We start from the raw sequence: 26,241 nt of genomic DNA on the forward strand, positions 1-26,241 counted from the left end.
TATGCATACAATATATCTGCTGTGCAGAGGATTGTGGGTCAGAACAGCCAGAAAAGCATGCTGGCTTTCATTCTGTAAAATGTGACCAGATGTAGTAGGACATCCTGGTAGTTTTGGCATACTGCATTTGACATACTATGTATTGGGACATGAGAAATCTTTTTTTCTGGCATACTAAGTAGTATGGTAGTATGAGTATTGGAACGCACAGTATGTTTCCTCATTTACAAACGGAGCCTCGGTTCAAACCTGCTCCACATTTGAAAACATTTCAGCTTTCAGTTGTAAAATATTTCTTGGCTCCTCAGGCTTTGGTGATGGCTCCACATTTCTCATAAACTCTTCCTCAAACTCTGTTCAGTTTTCAGACCGTTGCTATGGGCGCATCTCTGATGTCGGACCCTGGCGGACCGTTATTGTGTCAAAATATTGATTTCTTAAGTAAGTAGCCGTGTAATAAGCGGGATAATGTGCAGCTAGCGCAGGGGTCAGCAACCTTTACTATCAAAAGAGCCATTTTAGGCAAAACAAATTTGTCTAGAGCCGCAAAACATTTGATCATTGTGATGAAGGTAACACAGTTTATAGTCTAAGTATATAGTATATAAGTCTAATGCAGTGAGGGCCAAAGAGACAATGTACGACAGAGTATTAGGGCCACATTGAGGGGAAAAAACATCTGAGAATTCCAGAATAAAGTCATAACTTTGCGAGAAAAAAGAAAATAACACGTAAAATTACTACTAATATATAATATTACGTCTTTTTTCTCGAAATCTCAGATTTATTTTTTTCCTCAATGTGGCCCTAATACTCCGTCGTACCACAGAACCCTACAACAATAATAAATAAAAATGAAAATGTAAACAAAAAACAGTTATTCATTTCCATTTTTATAAATCCACAGGGAGCCACTTGAGAGGGGCTAAAGAGACGCAGGTTGCTGACCCCTGAGCTAGCGGGTCATTGTTGTGAAAGAATCCCCTTCAGGGCAACGAGAGACCCTGCAGCATCGCCCTGTCGGGGATTCGCTCACAACAATGACCCGCTAGCTGTACATTATTCCTTATTTGATGGATTGACAACAACAACAGATTTTTTTTTTGCAAATTAAGAGGTATGAAAGATGTCACTCTACGTGTACAAGTGGCATCCTACATTTGATTTTATTTCAGTGCAAGACAAGACAACTCAAGCACACTTTATGGCAGCATTATGTACGATAATTCCCCCCCACATTCGCCAGCGTATACACGGATAGATCAGTAATGAGCCAGTCAGGCTATGATTAACAATGTGTTGGTCATATCCATCCTCAGTTAGGATTGGCCAGATATCACATACAGGTTTGTGTTAGCTCTCCTTCGCTGGGTCATAAGTCCTTTGAAGACAGCGAAAGCTCCAGCGCTGCTTTGTGTGTCCTCCTCCACTAACAGGTCATATCTATCCATCATTCCCATCAGAGAGTTAATCGCCTCCTGTCCTGTCGGCAGTGACGCCGCGTTGAGATGTAGAGCCACCCTCTGAGACAAGCCTGGGATCACTGGGATCAGAGGAGGCCAGTTCTGCTCTGCCAGGACGACGGTGACGTACGGGAACAGCCTCTCTACTGTGGCTACAAACTCCTGAAAGAGAGAGGAGGACGTCACAGCAGAGGATGGACACTACGGCGCTGCATGTGGCGGAGCGGAAGCACAAAGACAAGCACCTCCAAAATGCATTTAACTATGATACCTGAATGACGACACTGTGACACTTACTTCCCTCGATTACGTATAACATATTAGTTTTGATATATATTGGCCTGATATTGACCTTTGGAAGTTCCTACAGTGTTTTTGCCAAGGTGCGACCGAAAAGTGAAGCCAATGCTGAAGTGCCTTAAACCTGCATTCTTTCTACCAGCCAGCAGGGGGCGACTCCTCTGGTTGCAAAAAGAAGTCTGATTGTATAGAAGTCTATGAGAAAATGAGCCTACCTCTCACTTGATTTATTACCTCAGTAAACATTGTAAAGATGAGTTTATGGTCTCAATCGCTAGTTTCAAGTCTTCTTCAATACAGCATGATGTTCATTTAGTGAGTTATGGTCCCGTTTAGAGTCAAATAGACCATAAAGCAGGGTATGCTTTAGGGCGTGGCTACCGTACCTTGTGATTGACAGGTCGCTACCACGGCGACCAGTAAAATAACTATTAACTAAGTTTAATTAACTATCAATGTACCATTTATAAATGATGGTTATAATAAAGTGTTACCAAATAGAACAATGTAATAAATTAGAAAACTAATAAAACCATCATCATTTTAATAAATGTAATTCTTTGAGACGTTGCTAACACTGCTTTAACACTCTTTATCTAGCAGGAATAAACTACTGATTTCTGGGATGAAATCAGTAGAAATTGAAGTCCAGTTCTTTGTGTGTCAGAAACCCATGTTGGCTCAGGCAGGAGGCTACGTACCTTGGTGTTATCAGTGCTCTGTAAACCCTCCATGCTGATCCACACAGGTCTGTAGAGCCTCTCTCCGCTGTAGGCCGAGTGCAGCAGCCTGAGAGAAGCTTCCAGAAGCTGCTGAGTGGGGATCCGCAGGTGAACACCCCAGGGTGCACCAGCTCTCTGCCCGAGCAGCTGCAGGACGTCCTGCAAACACACATACACACACGTAAGGCCTTATTCGTCCATATTGCACATTTCTGTTGTTCATAGAAATATAATAAAGAGCTGCACAAAACTAGTAATAAGACCAAAGAAATGCAAAGGCAGACACCAGATCAGCTTCTGCTGTGAGAGTCTAATCTGGAAGAACATCCAGTGTGAGACGGTTGAGCTCAACGAGACACGGTGGACGAATCATCGAATGTTTTTTACTTTTTGTTACTTGTTCGAAATAAATAAATAGAAATAAAATGAAACCAAATGGTTGTCACTGTCCACTCATATTTATCAACATTAATCCCAATTATGACTGAAAATATTATGCAAGATAAACATATCGTTTGTTTTCATGAACGGCAGAATGGTGCGTCGCTTTAAAAGTTGCGGCCGCAAGGAATTGTGGGACGGCATTATCTCCTTTCCTTTGGTAAAGGATGGTCCAGTGTATCTTACGCTAAAGGAGATAATTAAGGAAGCATTGAAACACCTTTCCTTAACATTTAGAGGATTCAAACAGCTCTTATCACGGCTGCTACTGAGACACTTCTGGGTCATTTCACTCCATTAGGACTTTCAACTGCAGCCATTTATTGTATTGCCCAACTAAAATACATCAATCTCATTCAAAAAGAAAACAATGAGAAAGAGAAAAGGGTTTCCTGTGCCACTAACTAGCCTGTTTTTCATTCATATACCTGCAGTGTGAGAGCCGCTGAGCTCTTTCCAGAACCTTCAACCAGAGGGACAACCTGAACCACCAGCATGCCACCATCACCACCTGGACACACACAGGTGTTATAAACAGGACAGTAAAGGTGAACAGGATTAATGCTTCATCACAGTGGCTTTAGGATTCATAAGATCAACAGTGTCAACAGGTTTACACACTAGTCGTTTTCACACGACTGACGATACTAACGTCTCACGTTACTAACGACTCCTGTGACTAACGACTCACATGACTCACGGAACTGACGACACTATCGACTCACATGACTGACGATACTAATGACACAAAGTGACGAATGTTATCAGCCCATTAAATGTCTGTTATGAGTTGTTATCACTACCATTCTAATGCTTCAGGCGGGGCAAACTGCGCCTACTATTTATACTACGTCACCTGACTTCCTTGTCTGCTCCCATCATAATTACTACAGCCACTAGAGGTCGGCGTTGTCTTTGTATATTTCTATTACTAATGTGAATTGCTGATAACGGCCTTCTGAACTTACTAGTAAGTGTAGCAAGCCCCTTCTAACCCATATCTATGGGGCTGATAACCACTGATAACGCCATGAAAGCCAGACAGCCGACTATCAGCACATCAATTATTCATTGAGTGAAAACAGATAATGATGAAAGTGAATGTCCGTCTGTTTGTACCTGAGAGCTGAGCCAACAGGGAGGTCTGATCAGTGACTCTAAACCAACGGACTGCCAGGCTGTTGCGTTGTGTGGCTGTGGACAGGAAGTCGCTGTCAGAGTTGTGATCTGGATAGAGGAAGTCCATCAGGTCTCCTCCAGGATAGAATCTCCTCAGAAGGCCCTGCTGCCCTGTAAACACAATGAATACAGCAATAAGTAAACGGAAAGTCATTCCTAACCTCATCCCATCATCTGATAAAAATTGATTTTCACTTTTGACTCATGTATCACAGACATGGTAACAGATGATAATGTTCTACAACTGATATATACTCACCGGCCACTTTGATAGGTACAAGGTGTACCTAATAAAGTGGCCGGTGAGTGCATATCTTATGAATTATCTTTATGAGCAATGAAATGTAGTAACAAGTGTCTAATAGTCAAAAACCTACTGGTTATTTTGGGATTTAAAAATTAAAGGTGCTATTGATAGCATTGATAACATTCAAATGGGGCATTCTCCCTCCCCGACATTGCATTCACTTCACAACAAGTCGTTGCCAGGCACTTACCGTCAATCTCAGCCATTTATCTGTTTATCCCACACTAACTGATGACCCAGAGATATCAAGTGATACCAACGTAGTCGTTATACTATTGGCTCACAAGCCTTGCTTGGAGTGGGAACCAAACGCTTCCACAGAGATAAAACATTAATTTTGGACAAGCCAACATTTTTTAAATGATTAAAGCGGCAGTAGGCAGAATGCTTTTGCCATCATTGGGGGAAAAAAATCCATAATAACCTTTCAGCATATTCTAATTAGAGTGTTCTGAGAGAAAACTGGACTTCTGCACCTCCTCATGGCTCTGTTTTCAGGCTTTAAGAAATCTAGCCCATGACGGGAGACTTTGACCAATCACAGGTAATTTCAGAGAGAGAGCGTTCCTATTGGCTGTTCATTCAACGGAGGCAGCTGTCAATCAATCACGAACTCCGATCAAACGATCAAACTACTGTTACTGTAATGCCCATTTCTCACCTCAAATGTTTTCAGATTCATCATCATAGTGTACTGTTTAGCTGTAAAATGAGAAAGTTTGTGCTCCGGCTGCTGGGCGGTGGTGCTTGGTATTTCCTCAACTTGATCTCAACATGGCTTCCGGGTCACGAATTTTCTCATTTTACAGCTAAACAGTACACTACAAGATGTTTCTGAAAACATTTGAGGAGAGAAATAGGCATTACAGTAACAGAATATTGAATCATATTTGATCAGCGCTGCCTAGTTTGACCGTTTGATCGGAGTTCGCGAGTGATTGACAGCTGCTCAGAGACGGCAAGGCTCCAGCTCGGCTCTGATTGGTTGTTTTCCTCCAGTCTGTGAAATCTTGCGGATGTCATTAGGAGCACCGGCACTCAATGTTTGTCAGGATATAGTGATCGTTTTATAAAAATAACTTTTTTTTAAATCATATTTGCTCCAATCCCAAGCAACGCCCACCAGCCGGAGCACAGCCAATAGGAACGCTCTCTCTCTGAAATGACCTGTGATTGGCCAAAGTCTCCCGTCACGGGATACATTTCTTAAAGTCTGAAAACAGAGCCATGAGGAGGTGCAGAAGTCTCTCAGAATACTTGAATTACAATATGCAGAAAGGTTATTATTGAATTTTTGCCCAATGATGCCAAAAACATTCTGCCTACCGCAGCTTTAATGTAGTTTGAATATTTAAAAAAAACCTTTTTGCAACAGGTATTCAGCAATACAAATGCTAAATTGAAAATTCTTTTACCACATTTTGCACCCAACATTTTGCCAGAATTATTGATTCATATTTGCAACAAACGACTGACTGTAAATGTGGTCACTGCTTCTGGATGTCCTTACTTGCGCCCTCTTTGAATGCAGACAGCGTTGGCTCATAGATATCGTAGTAGACCCTGGCGGGATGGCTGTTCTCACGAACGAACAGCAGGTCACTGATGTTTGGGTGAATCGAACCCTGCCACAATGTCAGACTGAACCTGGGAAACCAAATCACAACCCCGAAACAGTCTCAGTGTCACAGAGGAAATAAACATTAAAGTGTGAAAGCTTCCATGAACTGATATGTGTTCAAAAAAAAAAAGTCAAGCAGAGATGAGAGAGGAAATGCAAACAGTGAATCATTCTGTGTGTGAAAATGTTTGGCTTCAGTCATTCTTATTAATAAATAAATGATTGGTTTTCCCTCATCGCTGTGATACAGATGGAAGTCGTCTGCGTTACCGTGGCGACTGGCTGAGGAGCCAGCTGATGTGCTGCCAGCCACTGCGAACCAACATGACATGGACCGGGAACGTCACCTGAAGACACAAATTACTCTTAATGATTCATTTCAGATTTTAAAACTCACTGTGATGTAATGACTGTGAACAAATGAAACCGTGGTGACGATGTTACCTGTCCTCCCTCCCTACCTACCAACTAATGTTGAACACATTTTAACATCTACAATTTTAGCATTGTCCCATGTGTTTTTGCGTCTTAGTAGGAGACATTAAAAAAACTGTACAAAGAAATGTGAGGAGGGAAGCAACAGAGTTCTTCTTTCAGTTTTACGAACACTCCTGTTACTCCTGTTAGATACTATTGAGATCTTCTCGTTGGACATTAACCCCCTGACACCCGACTTTACTGTCTTTCAGAGGCTGTAGCAGGTTCAGTTTTAAAGCTAGACCAGGGGTCAGCAACCTGAAAATGGAAATTAATAACTGTTTTTTGTTTACATTTTAATTGTTATTTATCATTGTTGTAGGTCTATGGTACGACGGAATATTAAGGCCACATTGAGGAAAAAAAAAAATCTGAGATTTTGAGAGTAAAGTCATAATATTACGAGAACAAAGTCATAAATTAATGAGAAAAAAATCATAATATTATGAGAATAAAGTCACAATATTATAAAGTATTTTACGTGTTATTTTATTTTTTTCTCGTAAAGTTATGACTTTTTTTTCTCGTAAAGTTCAAGTCTATGTTCTCGTAATATTGCGATTTTTTTTCTCGTAAAGTTCAAGTCAAGTCAAGTTCAATTTATGACTTTATTCTCGTAACATTAAGACTTTTTTTTCTCGGAATATTATGACTTTATTCTGGAAATTTATGATTTTTTTTCCATCTATGTGGCCCTAACACTTTGTTGTACATTTGCACTTTGGCCCTCACTGCATTAGACTTATATACTCTATACTCACAATGCTCAAATGTTTTGCGGCTCCGGACAGATTTTTTTTTTTTGCCTAAAATGTCTCTTTTGATTGTAACGGTTGCTGACCCCGGAGCTAGACTGAAGGTTCAGGTATAACATGAAAACTTAAGGAACATGACATTATGTTTGCGTGTCTTTTAAAGCTTACCTTTTGGGGGACATCTTTGATCATATCATACATTTCTTCCACCATGGCCCTGGTGTAGGTTTCAATGAAGAATGGAGGAGCGTAGGCTACCTGTCAGAAACAATGCAATGTCAGCTGCTGGACTAAAGGTCTAAGGCGTAGCTAGCAGTCCCTTGAGGCTTTAACAATTGTTGGATTCCTCCTTGAAAAATGGAGCGACATCCTTGCTATCCTTCAAGAATGTAATGCTTTGCGTTACGCGAATGGAAGGACGATGTCGTTAACTACATCAAACCGGTTTATCCTCTGGAGAGCATTAAAGGCCCTGAAAACACACATATTTTCTTTGTCAGCTTCTTACTATGAGTACTGTAGCAAACATTTATGATACCAGCACGTTTTGTTCATCAAGATCATCTCCACAAATGAACACCACTTTTATGATTTTTGAAGCGTGAGTGCAACTGGCAGAAGTAAAAAAGTTAGGCTATAAACAAACTACACCACGGTCACATGGACGCACGTTTACACAACGTGAAGATATTTAGTAGCCACTTGTTAGCAACTGTCTTTTTGAAGACGTGAAATCTTCAAAATTCACGGAAGTATTTTATGTCGTAGAACAAAACGTTAAAATCTCTTCAGCTTGTGTTAACCACAGACCTTATTTCAGGCATCTAACTAAAAACTCATTGACGTCCAGACGAGGGAACAGGAAGTGCTAAAAGTGCTAAAACTCATTTACGGGTTTTAGGACTCATTCCTGCAGCGCTCTATTACCGGCTTGTCTCTAAAGCCTATAAAGCTACAAAGGTTGTGATCATGTGATACCTTCCATCCAGGAGACAAAGTCACATCTGGAAACTTCTCCTGAATCAACTGCAGAAATCTGGAAAAGGAAGGAAGGATGACGGGGCAGTGAGTTAATGGAAATGTGAAACTCAGTTTGTGTTATCTACGCAATTCACTAACATCCAGTCTATCAATTCTGTTCTACCTTTTCTTGCATCCTATTATTATCTCACAGGGTGGATTATCAACGTCTCTCCCAACCTAAATCTGATCTAAATCCATCTTTGCTGAGGGGATGGGGATGGCAATAATACATGTACCATACAAGCCTATGAATCTCAAAGAACTGATGGACAAAATGCATGAAAGTCTGTCTTTTTCACCTGGTTCCGTTGACTAGAGGCAGGAAGGCTGGTGCGTTGGGACCTCGGAGGATGTCAGCATTAACCCACACAGGCCTGTTTATTCCTCTGCTACTGTTCTTTTGAGTAAGCAGGTCCAATGACAAACCCACCGATCTCAGAGACTTAAAATCCAACTTCATGCCTGCAGAGAGAGACAAAGAGCATTAAAACTGGTGCTTTCTTTCTTAAAGAGGATCTATTATGCTTTTCCCCTTTTCCTTTTTTTGTGTTTTATAGTTTTCTGTGCCTGTAAAAGAGGGGCAAATTATTCAGTTTTCTTTCCTGAGAATTAAAGGGACTGTTTGTAACTTTGTAAGCGTATAAATGTAGCGGGTCGGGACACATGCGCGCTCGCGTATGGCCAGAGCCTCGTCTCCTCTGCCTGCTCGCCTTCACTCAGACAGAGCGCGCGTTCTCGCTGTCTTGCTCCACCTCTAGACGTGAACGCACACTCACTCCACACTGCAGAAGAGTTAGTTTAGCTCTGAGAATATCTAGTGAATATCGTGGACGTTTGTGCAGAAATAAATGCTGCAGCTCCTCCAGAGAGAAACGTTACTGTCTCCCTCCTGCGCCCGCAGGGAGACACCAGGTGCCGGTGTCACGGTTCACGTTTCTCTCTGCGGAGCCTCGTCACTTCACAAGACACGGAAAACCTCTGTTGGTGCGCGCTGTGTCAGTGAAGGCAAGCAGGCAGCGGAGGAGAGGCTCCGGTTGCCGGGGTCTCCCTACGGGCGCAGGAGGCTGAGGCAGGAAAAGCCAACACTAGGATCAGATCTAAATCATGTTCATGGAGAGACCTTCGTCTGGTCAGCTAACATTACTGCCAAGCAGGTGAAATATAGAGTGATATTGTGGTTTAACTGACGTGTGTCTCCTCACTGTTTTGAGCGATGCTCATTCAGGTGTATTTAGAGCGAGCAAGCGCGAGCCCGACGCTGACTTTCGTTGACTTAACGGCCACAGGTGTCGCTGTTAAGCAGCAATTCTGAAAGTTACAAATAGTCCCTTTAAAGGTAAAATCAAAAGTTTATCAAAAAAATGCTGTTGCAGCGTACTTAGTATTTTCACTCTTTTAAAGTCGCCAGACTGCAGGAAACAAAGTCTCTGAAACTCACATTTTTCTGGCGGAGGATCCCCCCCAGCTTTGGTTTTGAAATCCTCCCTATTTTTAAGGTCTCAAGGTTTGCAAGTATAACAGATGAAGAAACAGCGAGGCACACCTGTTCTACTCTACGGTACCTTTTCTAGAGGCCAGCACAGCATCCAACCACTGGTCCAGAGTGTTGTTACTGTAGATGGCAGGAGGGTGGGCCATGATAGGGATTGGCTTCTCACTGGGTGTTCCATAACCCTCCAGAGTGATATCAGCCTCCAGGATCATAACACCACCTGAGAGGAGGAGAGAAAGGGGGTACAGGTTTTGACAAATCATGTATATAATGGAGGTGTAATGTTGCTATTGCGCCATCAGATCAGTGAGTTTACTCGCGAGAGCCGTGTTCATTTCCTCCTTGCTGTTAGCTCTGTGAAACCAGGTAGCCAACAGACCGTCGGGTTCGCTGATGTCACCCGACTGAACCAGGAAGTCCAGCATGTCTCCGTCGGTAGAAAACGAGGGCCGAGGAGCCGAGGAACCTGATTGGATGGCAAGACAAAGGCAGGTACGTATATGCAAGTGTAGGACTGTAAAAACATCATTCAGGCCAAAAGAGGAAAAGCAGGAGTTTTTTTTGTTTAGGATTGTCGAAGTTAACGGGATAATAAAGCGTTAACGCAAATTTGTTTTAACGCCACTAGGTTGTAGCAGGCTCAGTTTTAAAGACACTGGCATCATATGAAACTAGAAAAACCTAATGAATCCTTTGGTGCTGACCATGTCAAACTAGCTTGTTGCAAAGGAGGCTAAATAACACTCTAAACTTACACTAAATTTTGGCGAGGAAAAACGGGCATGGCTATTTTCAAAGGTGTCCCTTGACCTCTGACCTCAAGATATGTGAATGTAAATGGGTTCTATGGGTACCCACGAGTCTCCCCTTTACAGACATGCCCACTTTATGATAATCAAATGCAGTTTGGGGCAAGTCATAGTCAAGTCAGCACACTGACACACTGACAGCTGTTGTTGCCTGTTGGGCTGCAGTTCACCATGTTATGATTTGAGCATATTGTTTTATGCTAAATGCAGTACCTGTGAGGGTTTCTGGACAATATCTGTCATTGTTTTGTGTTGTTAATTGATTTCCAATAATAAATATATACATACATTTGCATAAAGCAGCATATTTGTCCACTCCCATGTTGTTAAGAGTATTAAATACTTGACAAATCTCCCTTTAAGGTACATTTTGAACAGATGTAATTGTGAAAATGAAATAATGTGAAAATGATTAAACTAGAGCACACTATCTTAAATGATTTGTGCACTTAAATGAATAACGGCAATTCAACAGTGATATATTCATTTGAGATGTTGTTGGGAGGGTGTTGCAGTTTTTCTGTTAGTCAAGGGGAGGGTCCAAAGAAAATGTTAATAATCCTGGGAAGGGCTTATGATTTTTAAACAAGTGAAACATAATGTAAAAAACTACAAAGTCTGCGTAGGGAGGAGGCCGGGGTGGATGGATGGTTCGAACAACAAACATCCAGGAGACCGCTGTTTATTTCCCTATGTTCACATTATATGTATTCATTTTTGTCATATGGATTGTCTACGTTGTATTTTCATTATGTTGTACTTTGTACACACAACATCTATTGCACGTCTGTCCATCCTGGAAGAGGGATCCAACAGGAACTGTTGCCTAGTGATACACATGGGCCATTATCCCATTAAAATTAACAGCATGTGTTATCAAAAGAACTTTGACCATCCTAATCAAATAAAACTTTGGATAATGGCATTATAAAGTGTGATAATGACAAAGTGTATTGCTTTGCTGATACCGCACACTCAGCCACTGACATCCTTAAACAAGCCTTTGACAAATTGCAAAATACGCTTTTTAATCTGAAAAATTAGTTCTGAATGCAAAGAAGACTAAATATATGTTCTTCTCTAGAGCCAGGGATACTGTGGACATTATGAATGGACTTAGTATTGACAGGGTCTCGGAGTATAAATACCTTGGCATCTGGCTGGACGCAAAACGTACATTTAAATTTCACATTGACACACTTCTTATATACTGTACAGTCTATGTCAGGGGTCAGCAACCTGCAGCTCTAGAGCTCCTCTCCAGTGGCTCCATGTGGGTTTTTAAAAATGGAAATGAATAACTGTTTTTTGTTTACATTTTCATTTTTATTTATCATTGTTGTAGGTCTATGGTACGACGGTACGACGGAGTATTAGGGCCACATTGAGGAAAAAAAATAAATCTGAGATTACGAGAATAAAGTCATAATATTATAAAGTAGTCATTTTACGTGTTATTTTCCTTTTTCTCGCTAAGTTATGACTTTATTCTCGTAATATTCCGACTTTTTTTCTCGTAAAACTATGACTTTATTCTCGTAATATTACGACTTTTTTTCTCGTTAAATTATGACTTTATTTTGCCTAAAATGGCTCTTTTGATAGTAAAGGTTGCTGACCCCTGGTCTATGCTAACAAGAAACATAAATATGTCGTAATAAGCTGCTTGCACAGACGACCTATATGGCCGTTTTTTTCGGTGAGGATGGTTTGGCATTACTCCACTACAAACATTTAAATGAGATCAGTATTACCTTCAGTGGTAGAATATTAAGTGTGAGATGATTGAGATGATTTTGGAGCCAAACAACCATTCCTCTGAGTCAGACAGACCACATTACTTTACTTCTACACATGATTACGTCTCTGAATCTGCTACTAGATATGTACATTGTCTTAATTAGGCTTGTATTAACGTTGATGAACATGTGTCTGATGTTTTATCCTGACTAAACGGCCACTTCAATGAACGATATTATGGCAAAGATCTCGTATGTACCTGACTTTGTGCCGAGCACGGCTGCGACCGTGATGATAATCACCAGGACGACGAGTCCAACAGCCACAGATATGATTATCAGTTGTTGTTTTGTTAAAAAGCCCAGATAAAGGTCTGTCTTTTGTCCTTGGCGGTTAGACTGCGGCCTCGCCCTGGAGGAACACGGCAAAAAAAAACATAGAAGAAGCAATCACACATCTTTCTATGCAATCACGTGAACAACATTTAGCATTTAAGAAGAAATATTTGGTGATATCCTACAAAACTCACACCATGCCTTTTGGAAAATAAATGAGTTTTTACATACAGCTCGATAGATAAGGTTGAATCAATGTGTCCGTCACTGACCTTTCTGCCATGCCTATGTTTTCTCTCTGATTGACCTCTCGTTCTCCCATCCTCTCCCGCTGCCCTGTTCTTTCTACTGTCCTCAGAATTAAAAAATGTCGTCTTTGTAAAGAGCTGCGGAACAACACAACGACAGATGGCAAATCATTTATATGAGCCTTATCTCCAGAGCAGAGATCACAGCGTTTTCACTGATAAGGTGCACATGCACTCTACGGTGTCCGTTCTACTCTATCGGTGCTGACGGATCCCGTGAGACTTCTGAGCTCTGAGGTCAAGAATGAAGCAGGTATGAAACACATAAGGTAGCAGGGCAGAGCGTTTCCTTTTGCCTCGAATGTCCCTTCAATAAAACATAACTTATACAATATGAACGCAATCAATCACAATACAAGGCAGTTTAACCTGCCCTTTCCCAGGTTCACTAATGTTCACATGATTTATGTCGTAGGATGATTAACAGGTCAATAAAGAAGATGCTAATTTTACGTTGAATTGATGTGAATATTAAGAGTTTCTTTATTGCAAGACAAAAGACAGGAACATTAAAGGGACAACACGAGGAAAGCAAAACAATAAATACAGGACAATTGACAAAAGTTGATCGCCAGTGATAATTTGTTTAAAAAGGTATGACATGCAACGTTTTCTTAAAAAAACAATGTATAGACTGATACTAATGTAATCCCTCTCAATCTCAAGAAGTCTCTGGTGGTGTCTGTTTCTACACAGACCCTGCAGCCCTCTGCTTGTATTGTCTCTTTTCTTCTTATTTAGCTGTGCTCGGGACTCTTCTGGACGTCTGCAAATTGGCTTTGTGCCCCCCGTGGGGGTGTAACTTGCAGCCAATAAGCAGGGTGCACAGCCCGTTCTCATTCCCAGGTCAAATACCACCGCTTTGTCACGCCCCTCGATGTCTGATACCGAGGCACAAGTCCCCCTTTCGCTCTGTCAGATAAAAAGCAGGTAGGTTTCAGGTTTCAGCAGGTAGATCAGCTGTTCCACCAGCGGAACATATTGTCATTCAAACCCGACAGAAACAAAATAAAACTCACCAAAACCGTCTCAGTTTGTCTTTCCACCGGCCTCTTCCACTGTTCCAACAATATGGTTGAAAAAAAACTCTTAATCCACAGCGTTGGATGGGAAAATGTGCCGACGCTACATGTCTGTCTCTCCCCGAAGAGCAGCTGCTAGGGGTGTGGGGTATGTGGCGATTATTTGAATAATAATCGACTAATTCCCAGTGATTTTCGAATAGTATTTTTGCTTGGAATGCACATCCCTAATGCGGAGTTGTGGTCATGTTTATTTGTGCTTTAGAAAGTAACCGCCCTGAAACAATCAGAAAATAATGTTTTATTTCTCCGATTCACTGCTTTGTTCTCACTAACGCCGCTCCCTCTCTTCATTCACTCCAGAACTTGCTCGACCACCGCTGCTCTCGATATCTAAAGAAATTACCGAAAGTATTAAAACTTGATTTTGACACAGGGGCCTTCTGCAAAATGCAGACTCAAGATCAGGTAAAAATGCAGAAGATAACAAAAGGCCCTTATTACTATTTCAGCTTTTTGTTGCATTTCAGTATATCGCCCCAAAACAAAGTCCACCTTGTGCCTTCAGTGCCTCTGGGGCTCCGGGTCCCAGTTGATAATCCGGCCTCCATGCAGAGAGACTCCGCAGTGATACCGACAGAGAGCAGAGCAGAGCAGGTGCAACCTCAGTCCGGCTTGGTGCTGCTGAGAGAGGCTGCAGGATTGAGCTGGGTGGAATACTTCAGAGGGACGTCCAGACCCACCACAGGACCCACAACACTGAGCCACGACAACACGTAGTTCACTGTCCTGCAGAGACACACACCACACGCACAGTTAGTACTATGAACATGACCGATATCTAGCAATACTGTATGAGCTGAGTGAAGAACAACACTGTTTCCTGATTATACTGTAGCTGTTGCACGGGCCTAGTTCTACATCTAGCTTCAACTTAACGGAAATGCTATAAGTTGCATGTAACTTTAAATGAGTTGATGGGCCTGCTATTGTTCACACTGAAGGCAGTGATCCTACCTGTGTTGGTCCTGAGCCGCCTGCATCACAGGCCTCATGAACTCCTCTGTTCTACAGGGGTGGAGCATGAAGAAAGGCTGACCCAGCAGGGGATGCTCCTGACACACCAGACACACAGAGGAAATCTCAGCTTCAAGGAGCAAGGTGACGATAATAAAGCTGAAGGCGACATCTTTTCCTGGTTTTTACCTGCAGGGTGATTGTATTCAGAGGGCTGTTCTGAAGTCGATGCCTGAAGTTGGGATGAACAGAGCTCCATACTTCCTCTAACGACAGGCTCCTCCCCTCTGACACAGTGACACACGAGGAAGAAGAAGACGCAGCAGAAATATCACTGAGGGCATCCTCACAAAATACTGACAGATATGCAAACGTGTACGGACCTTTTCCTACTGCAACAATGTACTTTTTAGAAGAAACCAATGAGAACCGTTGTCTGATATTTGAGTCTCATAAAAACACTTTCATAGTCTAGAGATGTGAGGTGTGATGAATCGGTTTTCCTTCCAAATATTGCTCAAACTTTAGGAGGCAATGCAGTGTTGTGTGTGTGCGCCATATACAGTAAGTGCAAAAACTGTGCAGCTCATGTGTGAGTTTGTGGTTGTAACCGCTGTGGAGTTTAACTTGTATATACATCTCTGTGTTATTATCGTCGGATATTTTTGTTTAACTGTCTGAGTTTTGTCTCTTTTCTGGTTAAAGGGACTGTAACTCAGTAACGCACATTTTAACTGACCTACTTTTTGCTTTTATTTAAGTACATTTTTACCCGAGTAATTGTACTTGTAGTTGTCTTTAAAGTAACAGTACTTGAGAACAATATTCTAGTACTCTTTCCATCCCTGCAGCAAGTAAAACACAGTCAAACCGCTCACAAAGGATACATGAACTTGAATCATAACAGTGTGTGTCTCACATCTAACTGACCCTGAGTGACGGCTCTGAAATAGAGTACGGGAGTACTGTAGCTGCAGGAGTGCAGGATGTGATACTCGTACTGAAGCACCTGGCTGCTGCCTTCAGACACCGTACAGACCCCATCATCTTCATCAGCTTCATCATCTATGTCACCTTGGATGCTGTCAGTATCAACTGAGGCAACCAGGACAGACTGTGGATAGAAGAGAGACAGCAGTGAATGGAACAGAGTTCACTATCAGCTCTGTTTCTTAGTGTTGTCTGTGGCTGCTTCAAATCTGAAGCCTGGAATTATTAATTAATTCATTCATTATTAAAGGTGTGTGAAGATTATTAGCTCAATATTTTAATTAAAGGTTAATTTTACTGAAAATGAGAAATACTGACTAGGGATGTTAATAATTAACCGTTTAACCGACGTTAAGAAAAGAAATGTATAAAATTAATTAAAAAGCTGAGCAAAACTCAGAGGAGCAGCTCTGTGACCCCGTGACCGAGCCATGTGACCGAGCCATGTGACCGAGCCATGTGACCGAGTGGACGCTTCTGCGCCTGATCCATGGGTCCAATAATGCAGAAGATCGCCGGAAGATCCGGGTACTTTTCCAGTCGGAAGTTGAACCATTTTGTCTTCATGCACTGCTGAGCAACTTTCATAGGAATGAACGGGGCTCCGCCTCCAACGCTGTATCCAGTTCCCTAATTCATCCATTGTTGTAGCATTTATTCAACGACAAATAAACTGTTCACACAGCTACAGCCACGTTCACAGCTATAACCCCACACTCACCGCCGCCACAAACACACGGTCCTTGACAATACTCGCAGCATCGTGGCTGCTAAGTTAACGCTCCCGGATGGGTGAACTGGGGACTCCATTGTCTGTTGTGCTCATACACTGCAGCTGGCGCACCGCTGCATGCGGCGCACTAATCTTGTCGGTTTACGGTTAATAATCGGTTTAAAAAAAACAATTCTAGTAGTACTGACTAATTCCTGACATCCAGTAATATTATAGTAAAGGCACAGATGGAGGAAAAGCCCACGATACAAGATGAACGTTGAATATTCTTTCACCTGTTCCTTGTCTGGCTCTGAGTCTGAACCGGATCCTTCCTGGTACCACACTGGGCTGGAGTCAATGACGACGGACCTGAGAGCAGTCTTCTTCAGGTAGCCCTCCTCTGAACCCTGAGCCCGGATCAGAAACTACCATTACTACCACATTCATGGACCACAGCAGGCTTTCAGGCTCTGTCTACAGTGAAGACAAAGTGTGAGAGTCCAGACCTCCTCACCTGGACTGCTTCCCAGCTCCAGCCGTCTCTCAGCTGCTCTGACTGCTGCAGGAGGATCTGACAGCAGCGACGGAAGTCCTCCTCATCCAGCGCGACGCACGAGCTCATCTCTGCCAGGCAACGCTGTGGAGGGTTTGATAGATTACAACTTTTTTTAAAATCGGCTGTAGCTATCGGTGTGTGAATGAGTATTTAGATTAGATCCTGATCTGGCATCTTGTATGGCAGCCTCTGCCATCAGTGTATGAATGTGTGCGTGAATGCTGACATGTAGTGTTAAGTTGGTGTCCCAGGCGCGCTCGCGTGTGTCTACGCTGTTCAGACTCAGACTCCAACACAAACTACACGGAAGCACCAAAACCGCAAAGTTGTATCTAGTGAAGTCCGTCTGTTAAACAGTGTTGGCCGCGGTCGGAGGACGCGGAGGAGACCGTAGCTTTGGTCTCCAGGGCCGGAGTCTCTGCTGTTCTCTGCTGCTCTGCTTGCCTTCACTCACACACCGCACTCGTTCTCACTCGCTCTCTCGCTCCACCTCTACACATGCATGCGCGCACACTCCTCACTGCAGAAGAGTTAGTTTAGCTCTGAGAATATCCAGTGAATGTACAGTGGACGTTTGTGCAGAAATAACTGCTGCAGCTCCTCCAGACCAACAGAGGTTACCCGTGTCTTGTGAAGTGACGGGGCTCCGCAGAGAGAAACGTTATCGTCTCCGACCAAAACTCCGGTGTCTCCCCTGTTCCCTCCGGCCGCGGTCGGGAGGCTGAGGCAGGAAAAGCCAACACTAGGATCAGCATTGATTCTGGAGAGAACTTCGTCTGGTCAGCTAACATTACTGCCAAGCAGCTGAAATATAGAGCGATATTGTGGTTTTAGCTGACGTGTGTCGCCTCACTGTGTTGAGCGATGCTCGTTCATGTCTATGTAGAGCGAGCATAAGCGCGAGCAACAGGACGCTGACTTTAGTTGACTTAACGGCCACAGGTGTTGCTGTTAACAAGCAATTTCTGATTCTTACAAACAGTCCCTTTAAACAGTTCCCCTTTAATTGATAATTTATATTTTATGAACTAATCATGTTTTCTATGTACAATGTTTATCTGAAAAGTAACCAGTGACTCCAACTGGTCAGATGAATGTAGTGCAGTAGAAGGTACAATATGACCCTCTGAACTGTGCTGAAGTATGAAGTAGTATGACTGAAATACTCCAGTACAAGTACCTCAGAATGCAGTATATGTAGTATATGCAGTATATGTAGTATATGTAGTATATGCAGTATATGTAGTATATGCAGTATATGCAGTATATGCAGTATATGCAGTATATGTAGTATATGTAGTATATGCAGTATATGCAGTATATGTAGTATATGTAGTATATGCAGTATATGTAGTATATGCAGTATATGCAGTATATGCAGTATATGTAGTATATGCAGTATATGTAGTATATGCAGTATATGTAGTATATGTAGTATATGCAGTATATGTAGTATATGCAGTATATGTAGTATATGCAGTATATGCAGTATATGTAGTATATGTAGTATATGCAGTATATGTAGTATACGCAGTATATGTAGTATACGCAGTATATGTAGTATATGCAGTATATGCAGTATATGCAGTATATGTAGTATATGCAGTATATGCAGTATATGCAGTATATGTAGTATATGTAGTATATGCAGTATATGTAGTATATGCAGTATATGTAGTATATGCAGTATATGTAGTATATGCAGTATATGTAGTATATGCAGTATATGTAGTATATGCAGTATATGTAGTATATGCAGTATATGCAGTATATGCAGTATATGCAGTATATGTAGTATATGTAGTATATGTAGTATATGTAGTATATGCAGTATATGCAGTATATGTAGTATATGCAGTATATGTAGTATATGTAGTATATGTAGTATATGCAGTATATGTAGTATATGCAGTATATGCAGTATATGCAGTATATGCAGTATATGCAGTATATGCAGTATATGCAGTATATGTAGTATATGCAGTATATGTAGTATACGCAGTATATGCAGTATATGTAGTATATGTAGTATAGCTACAGCCTGTAGCTGTGTACCAATTCGACTACAGTACATACTAGACCTAATAGTAGAATAGTGCTTTTGCAGTAAATACACATAACCATTAGTGCTTTGTACTGATGGGAGAATGTATGAATGTACTCATAAAACCTTACATGTAGTTATAAAAGCATAACAGCAAAACAAAGGTCTTTAGACACACAACAAACAGAGAACAGCAGACATTGAGTTGGTCTTTTCTATATTACAGTATATAGTACTTACTGCTGGACTGGAGGAACAGCTGATGATGCTGCTGCTGCTGCAGAACCAATGTTTATCTTCCGGGTTATGGGATCACGTGACTACTGACGTCATCATTTAAAGTGATAGTACATCTATCTGAAGAACAATAAGTTCATACTGAAATAGGCAAAATTTTCCAAATGCAAAGAAGCCTATTACATATATATCCTAATATAGATTTAATTAAAATATGGCTTGTGTCCTTCGCCAGTCTTTGAGCTGGCGCTTCTCGTGTAGTTTGTCTTTACAACCGCTAGATGGCAGCAAATACCACATCAGAGCTGCAGCTGTGGAGGCTACTGAGTACAACAACAGAGTACTACTAGGTAATATATCAGATAAATAAATATCAGATTCAGAAATACTTTATTTTATTCTAGAGTATAAATATAAATAAATAAAAATAAAATAGAGAAATCATATGAAAATATAAATAAGAATATATATATATAACAACAGTGCAAATAATAATGCTGAAAAATAGGATATGTGCAAATAATATAAATGCATGCATTTATTCTATGCATTCAGAATAATGTAAAATAAGAATATTAGTTTAAATGTTCTATATGAATAAATGCAGTGTTAATGCTGGAGTTAACCAGATTATTGCATAGCTGAATTATTGCACTGTTAAATCAGTATTGCACAGTACTATATTATATTATATATATATATATATATATATATATGTTTTTAATATATGTATATATATATATGCTTTTTAATATATGTACATATAAATATATAAAAAATAAATATGTTTTTTATATATTTCTATTTTTATATATGTATAAATATATTTAAAAAATATTTATATATATATAAATATATATATTTTGTAAACTCAAAAGTAAATAATTATATATATATAAATACATATTTATATATATAAATATAACTTTATAAAAACATATTTATTTATTTTTATATATTTTATATATATATTTAAATACAGTATATATATATATAAAACAGATTTATTTATTTTTAAAATATATTTATATATATATATATATATATATATTATAATTTTTTTTTCTCTTCAATGAGTAGAATATGACTATTGGGTGAAGGTAAATTATAATGTTATCATGATGTGTTCAAATGTAATCTCGTAGAATTAAATATTTGGCGAAAAATAAAAATAAATCCAGTTGTTTGTAGATGTTATCAGAGTAATATAAAATAGATATTACAGAGGGAATTGTGACCTGTTTAACTTCCTAATATTAGCTTTTAAGCAGCTTATAATACATCATTAAAACTACTGATGCCCAGTTTTTTTTTAATCAAAGCAAATATTTAAATAAAATTACAATAATTTTTTTTCTAATCGTTTGAATTGTGTTTTTATGCAAATAATCACTATAGATGACAATAACACAGTACCCTCCTACCCCCGAAAAATAGGGCTCCCCTGGAAGCTTTACCATATAATGTTTTTTGTTTAAAATATATCAAACATTGAATGACATCAGATCTAAAATGTTAATCCTTCATTTAGCAGAGAGATTTCAAAAGTGGCAAATATAAAAAATAAATAAATACAGTAGCAGTCAGTGAACACTTGAAGAAAGCATCAGTGAGCGAGATGGCAAAAGAAGCCATTTATTGAAATAATCAAAAGAAACTAAACATGAACACTTTTTTTTTTTTTTTTTCTCAATCAAGCAAAATGTAACAGTTTCCACGTCGAAAAACACAGTCAACACTACGTCTCTGAAACACTCCCGCCCGGTCTGGATCAGGCAGTTCTGTACCGAGGGCAAAGAGCTAAACAGCAGTTTTTTGTTCGGAATCTTTTGTAACACGTAAACCTTCAGACAGAGAAAAAACTGAAATCCAACACATGGCTTTATAAATCAAATATATACATTTGTTCTTACAGCATTTACACATACAGAGGAAAAAAATAAAATAAAACAAAGCAAAGTACCACAGAAGAACTCTATCTGTCAATCCAAAGATAAAAACAAAAAAAAAACACAGCATGTAGAGAGAGAGAGAGAGAGAGAGAGAGAGAGAAGTGAAACTGAAGCATGACGATGCTGCCAGAACAGCACAACATTGTCTTTATTAGCGCGACAGTGAGAAGCAGCAGGGTGTCCTGGGCTCCGGAGGAACGAGGGAGACACACGGGATGACGGATCAGGCTACAGGACAGGAACATGCTAGCACAACCCTGAGCTCAGAGCGAGGTGATGGAGGGGAGCCGGGGTCACTTCACTTCCACTTCAGTCTATTTAGGAAGAAGGGACGCATCAAAAATGTTTCCCACAATGCTGTTTTGCTCAAACACGTTAGATTTTCTCTCATTTTAGACGAGCCATCTTGTTCCAAGACTTGATTTAAGACACATTGAGACTTTTTCAGGAGTATAATTATGACTGATTTCATCAAGTCTTTCATTGGGATATGTGCATACTTGTGCTTAAAAAGTATTGTTCCTGGCAAAGTTTAGCTAGTTGATAGTTGATAGGTGAGTAGACGGCTTTCTTTAACAAATCTTTCTGTCCATATTCTCAGTTAAATAGGTTTTTATTACAGTACTGGAGAGTTTGAGCTCCTCATCATGTCATCAACAAGAAAACAATGATGTTTATATATGGACCATATTTATACCATGCCCTGTTTAGACCTGGTATTAACATGCGTCCTCAGTGATCGGATCACAAGTGGACGGCTCTAAGTAGTACAGGTGTGAACGTACCTAAGACGCATTGAGGACGCATTGAGATCGGATCTTTCAGACCACATCCAGAGGTGGTCTGGGCCACATATGGTCACATTCTTTTAGTAGTGAATGTGTCCTGGACCACATTAAGGACGCGTACTCAACTGACGTCCCGCTGGGATCCTTGGGGTCTCACTGTGCAGACGTGAGCGCTTGTCTGCCTCGCGCATAGAAACGACTTCTGTGCTCTACTGTATTCTGTCGGTACAACTGTATTTTATTAAAATATATCTCATCTATAGGCTACATATCTACAGACTAGGCACAGGAAGTGCATTATTATTATTATACTGTCAGAGATGTGTCAGTGTTTTTGTTCCGCTGCTTTGCGCGGAGCTGACACCCGACAGTTCGCTCTCTCTCCTCCCCGGCTCTCTGAAGCTCTGTACCCCGCTGTTGTCTGTCAAAGGCAGCGGTGTCGGTGGTGAGGCGGTATAACAACCTTATATTTTGATGTTATAAAAATGTTAATAAAATGTGCCCGAATTCAGGAATATGCAGGATAATACTACTGACATTCCTGTAATATTAAGTCACAACGTCTGTTGTATTAGCCGTGTGTTTGCTACGTGTTTATTTGGATAGAGAGCGGGGAAAGGAGATCGGATCACAAGTGGAGACGCATTCTAATGCCAGATGTGAACAGACGTACTTAAAGCTGTCCTCTTGTGATCCGATCCCAGAGGACGCTTGTTAATACCAGGTCTGAACAGAAACCAAGTGTAACTGGGGTGTTAGACAAAAGCAAATCTGGCAATGTGTTCACTAAAATCCTCTTACCCCACTCTCCCCTATAAAATAGTGTCACCAAATCCCGTCAGAATGAAAGAGACGACAAGTTGCCTCAGATGTTGATGCTTCCGATACCACCAACGTTGGATACAGCGTATTATGCAGGGAAGTGAAGTGAGCCCAGCGGGGGTTGTTGCCGTTGACAGACTGAAGCAGACCTGCCCCACAGATTGAAGGTGAGGTGAAGGGAGGTGGCGAGGCGGACAGACACATTGACAGTTGGTAGACGCTGACTGAGGCGCTGACTGAGGCGCTGCATTCACACCGATATGGCTTCAGGCCTTGAGACGTGTCAGCGACGTGCAGACAGACGATAAAGGGTGATGGTGGAGGTGAGCTAGGTAGTCCACCACCCACCCCCCTTCATCATCGGGGAACACACACAAGAGTGCAGCAACGGGTTTCCTCCCGTGGCTGGCTGCGAGGACTCGGAGACAGATAGAGAGACAGAGCAGAGTTGAGGTGCGTCGACGCGGTGCTCATCGTGAAACGCAGCGCTGCTGGAGCTCCTTCTCTGTGCGTGGTCGTAGGATGTCGTCTACAGTATAAGCAACTACAAACACCCGAAATCTGAAGAGAACGCTGACATATAAAACAACCACAACCTCCCCTTCCTCCTTCCTCTGCTAGACTGGACTGTAATAGTGAACAGACAGCTTCATTAGTATTGCTTTCAGTGTACGTGTAGTGCCTGGTGGTCTACGTAATCACAGGTTTTTACTAACATTGCTTTTGAGAGGAGAGTTTTGGTGTCCTGCAATATTACTGCTGGGAAATGCTTGAGGTGCCGTTCATCTGATCGCAGAACAGCCATCTCTGCTGAAGGCGACTTTAATACTTTTAAAACTCGTGACTCGCGTGACGGACTCTGGTTCTTCGACTTTTGAATCATCCCACAGATTTGCGTGTGGATGTATGTGAGATAGTTCAGCCAGAAGTGATGTAGTATATAAGTAAAGGTTTGATTGTAGTTTGGTTCATCTGGTTCGCACCGAAGATAAAAATAAAAAGATGCATAGTTGTTAGAGGCGTAACGACTCATCTACATCCAACTACATCGATAGGTACTTGGCAAGTTGTCCTTCCCGGGGGACGTAGTGTATATCCATCTAAAATCAATTTGCAAAGTAAATAATTGATTGCATCGCTATTAAGAATTTGCACCTTGTATTTAAGCAACATTATATGGATGTATTTTTTAGCACTTTTATTAGTAAAGAAATGTTACTCTGCATTATTAAAAAGGCATTATTATAGCGGGGTGCATCAGAGGCTGCGACAATCATGACTCATCACATTCACTACTTTCACCCCCTTTAATCACAGGACTATCCCCCGTCATGACGCACTGACAGTTTGGGAGTCCTATAGAGAGTTTTCCTCAGAGGAAACATATTGTTGTCTGTTTCTACGGAAATTATTTTTCAACTTTAGTTTTGAACCCGAACAATTTCTATCACATCATCCTCAGGCTATTATAATTAAAATGTGGAGTTCCAGACACACATTTTGTCTAGAATGGACACACCGTCCGGTTTGAAAGACTGGACAGGAACGGACGGTCCTGATGGAGTTATAAGCGGAGCGAAATGCCTGTTGATGCGCAGAAGGAACTGTGTGGAATAATGAATCAAAACAACACGTTTGATGTGCACATAAGCACGAAGGGTTCTGTGGTTCAAAATGGCACAAAATGTCACCGGCGGATCTGCCGTGTCCGTGCGTAATTGTGGCTTTGACGGCGCTCAACATCACTCTAATCAGAGAACTACAGCGGGGTGCGCTGTGCTGGCTCTCTATATACTTATCTCGTGCGCACAAATTAATTAACGAGTGGAACATGATAAACGTCTATGTAAGTATAATATTGTTATTATTTTAATTGTGTTGAAAACCGGGACAATTTGTTAGTGACTGTTGAAAACCGGGACATTTGAGTGTTTTACAGATATGTGTCGGGACTCGGGACACGTCAGCTTCGTAAATCGGGACATCTGGTCACCGTAAGCTAGCTCCTACTTTCCTAGTGAACAGCATGATGGGTCTTCCCAATTGTTGAATGTGTAACGTGACAGACATCTCAAATCACTTGGTAGACTTGTTAAAAGGCATATGGATCGTATAAATGTAATAGTAGTTCATCTTTTGAATTCATGCTAAAAACACATATCTACTATCGCAAAGTCCTGTGGTCGGTCTGGTTTGAGTCTGCACCGCAAACAAAGACACAAGAGTCTGTTTGGAAGCTGACCGAGACCACCTTAGCAGTCTGGTGGCAGTTCTTTGGTTTGCAGTTGGTCCCAGTTTGAATGCCAACATTCTAGGGCCGCCTCCTCTTAGTCGATTAGTCGACTAATCGGTTGTTTTGGTCTTAATCGACTAAGATGTCTTTAGTCGATTAGTCCTTTTTTAATGCTTTTTTTTCATGCTGAATGACTTATTTCCAAGAAACTTATGAGCACATCTCTGGTAAACACCAGGAGTGTGTTCCAATCCACGTACCTCCAGAAGTACACTTCAATGTAGTGCACTTTGTGCACTCTGTACTCACTTGAGTAGTGCGTAAATTTCAGCGGGGTAGGGTCGTCTCAAATCGAATACTCTGCGGCGCACTGACCGGAAATGACGATTGCAATATTTGACCGCGGCTCGCTACCCGCCAAAATATCTTCTGAAAAAAATGAAAGCAGAGTGGAAATTACGTTTTCAACGTCGTCGCCTACGCTTACGATGTTTCCTCCTGTTGGCTGAAAATGCACCGGTATGTTTACGTATTGTATTGTTTTATTCTGTTATCTACGTCTGTTTGAATAGTGGTCGTGGCTCCGCCCCTTCCGCTACGTAGCCAAGATAGCGACAGTTGAGTGTGGAAAGTGTCCAGCGTTCCACACTCAACGATCTGACCGTTTTGAGTACAACATCCGGGTACTTTGAGTGCACTGCATTTTGCTGTACTTCCCAGTGTGAACGCACTTATGCACTCAAAATAGTAAGTGTAAGTACAGAAGTACGCGGATTGGAACACACTGAAGGATTGACGATTAAATCAACTCATCGATTAGTCGACAAAATAAGAATTTCTTTGGTCGAGGACAGCCCTACAGGTCAGGTGTAAAGGCACCCTAATGCAGCACC

At 41.1% G+C, this 26,241-nt stretch overlaps 3 protein-coding genes across 4 annotated transcripts in view; all 3 read right to left on the reverse strand.

Moving 5' to 3' along the window:
* Positions 1 to 1,147: 1,147 nt before the first annotated feature.
* On the reverse strand, positions 1,148 to 13,139 carry fam151a (family with sequence similarity 151 member A). 2 transcript variants are annotated; one of them, XM_037788029.1, is made up of 13 exons: positions 12,937 to 13,139; positions 12,589 to 12,740; positions 10,097 to 10,246; positions 9,851 to 10,000; positions 8,588 to 8,750; positions 8,244 to 8,301; positions 7,434 to 7,523; positions 6,304 to 6,380; positions 5,923 to 6,059; positions 4,046 to 4,216; positions 3,355 to 3,437; positions 2,465 to 2,644; positions 1,148 to 1,625 (listed from the first exon to the last, which is right to left on the reverse strand). In XM_037788029.1, exons 1-13 carry the CDS (start codon positions 12,984 to 12,986, stop codon positions 1,320 to 1,322), a joined length of 1,767 nt encoding a protein of 588 aa, XP_037643957.1. In that variant the 5' UTR covers positions 12,987 to 13,139; the 3' UTR covers positions 1,148 to 1,319. The 2 variants fall into 2 exon arrangements, with proteins under 2 accessions (XP_037643957.1, XP_037643958.1); XM_037788030.1 differs by lacking the exons at positions 12,589 to 12,740; positions 12,937 to 13,139 and adding an exon at positions 10,878 to 10,924.
* A 1,104-nt stretch (positions 13,140 to 14,243) lies between these two features.
* Positions 14,244 to 19,699, reverse strand: atg10 (ATG10 autophagy related 10 homolog (S. cerevisiae)). The gene is made up of 7 exons (XM_037788031.1): positions 19,557 to 19,699; positions 17,231 to 17,353; positions 17,010 to 17,123; positions 15,942 to 16,125; positions 15,201 to 15,298; positions 15,012 to 15,109; positions 14,244 to 14,783 (listed from the first exon to the last, which is right to left on the reverse strand). Exons 2-7 carry the CDS (start codon positions 17,336 to 17,338, stop codon positions 14,660 to 14,662), a joined length of 726 nt encoding a protein of 241 aa, XP_037643959.1. The 5' UTR covers positions 17,339 to 17,353; positions 19,557 to 19,699; the 3' UTR covers positions 14,244 to 14,659.
* A 1,464-nt stretch (positions 19,700 to 21,163) lies between these two features.
* Positions 21,164 to 26,241, reverse strand: part of fam110b (family with sequence similarity 110 member B) — a 41,922-nt gene continuing 36,844 nt past the window's right edge. The window contains exon 6 of the transcript XR_005209146.1: positions 21,164 to 21,819. The gene's annotated coding sequence lies outside the window, so the exon portion shown is untranslated. The remainder of the gene's footprint in view (positions 21,820 to 26,241) is intronic.

The sequence above is a fragment of the Sebastes umbrosus genome, chromosome 12 (assembly GCF_015220745.1).
Source record: "Sebastes umbrosus isolate fSebUmb1 chromosome 12, fSebUmb1.pri, whole genome shotgun sequence".
Lineage (NCBI taxonomy): Eukaryota > Metazoa > Chordata > Actinopteri > Perciformes > Sebastidae > Sebastes > Sebastes umbrosus.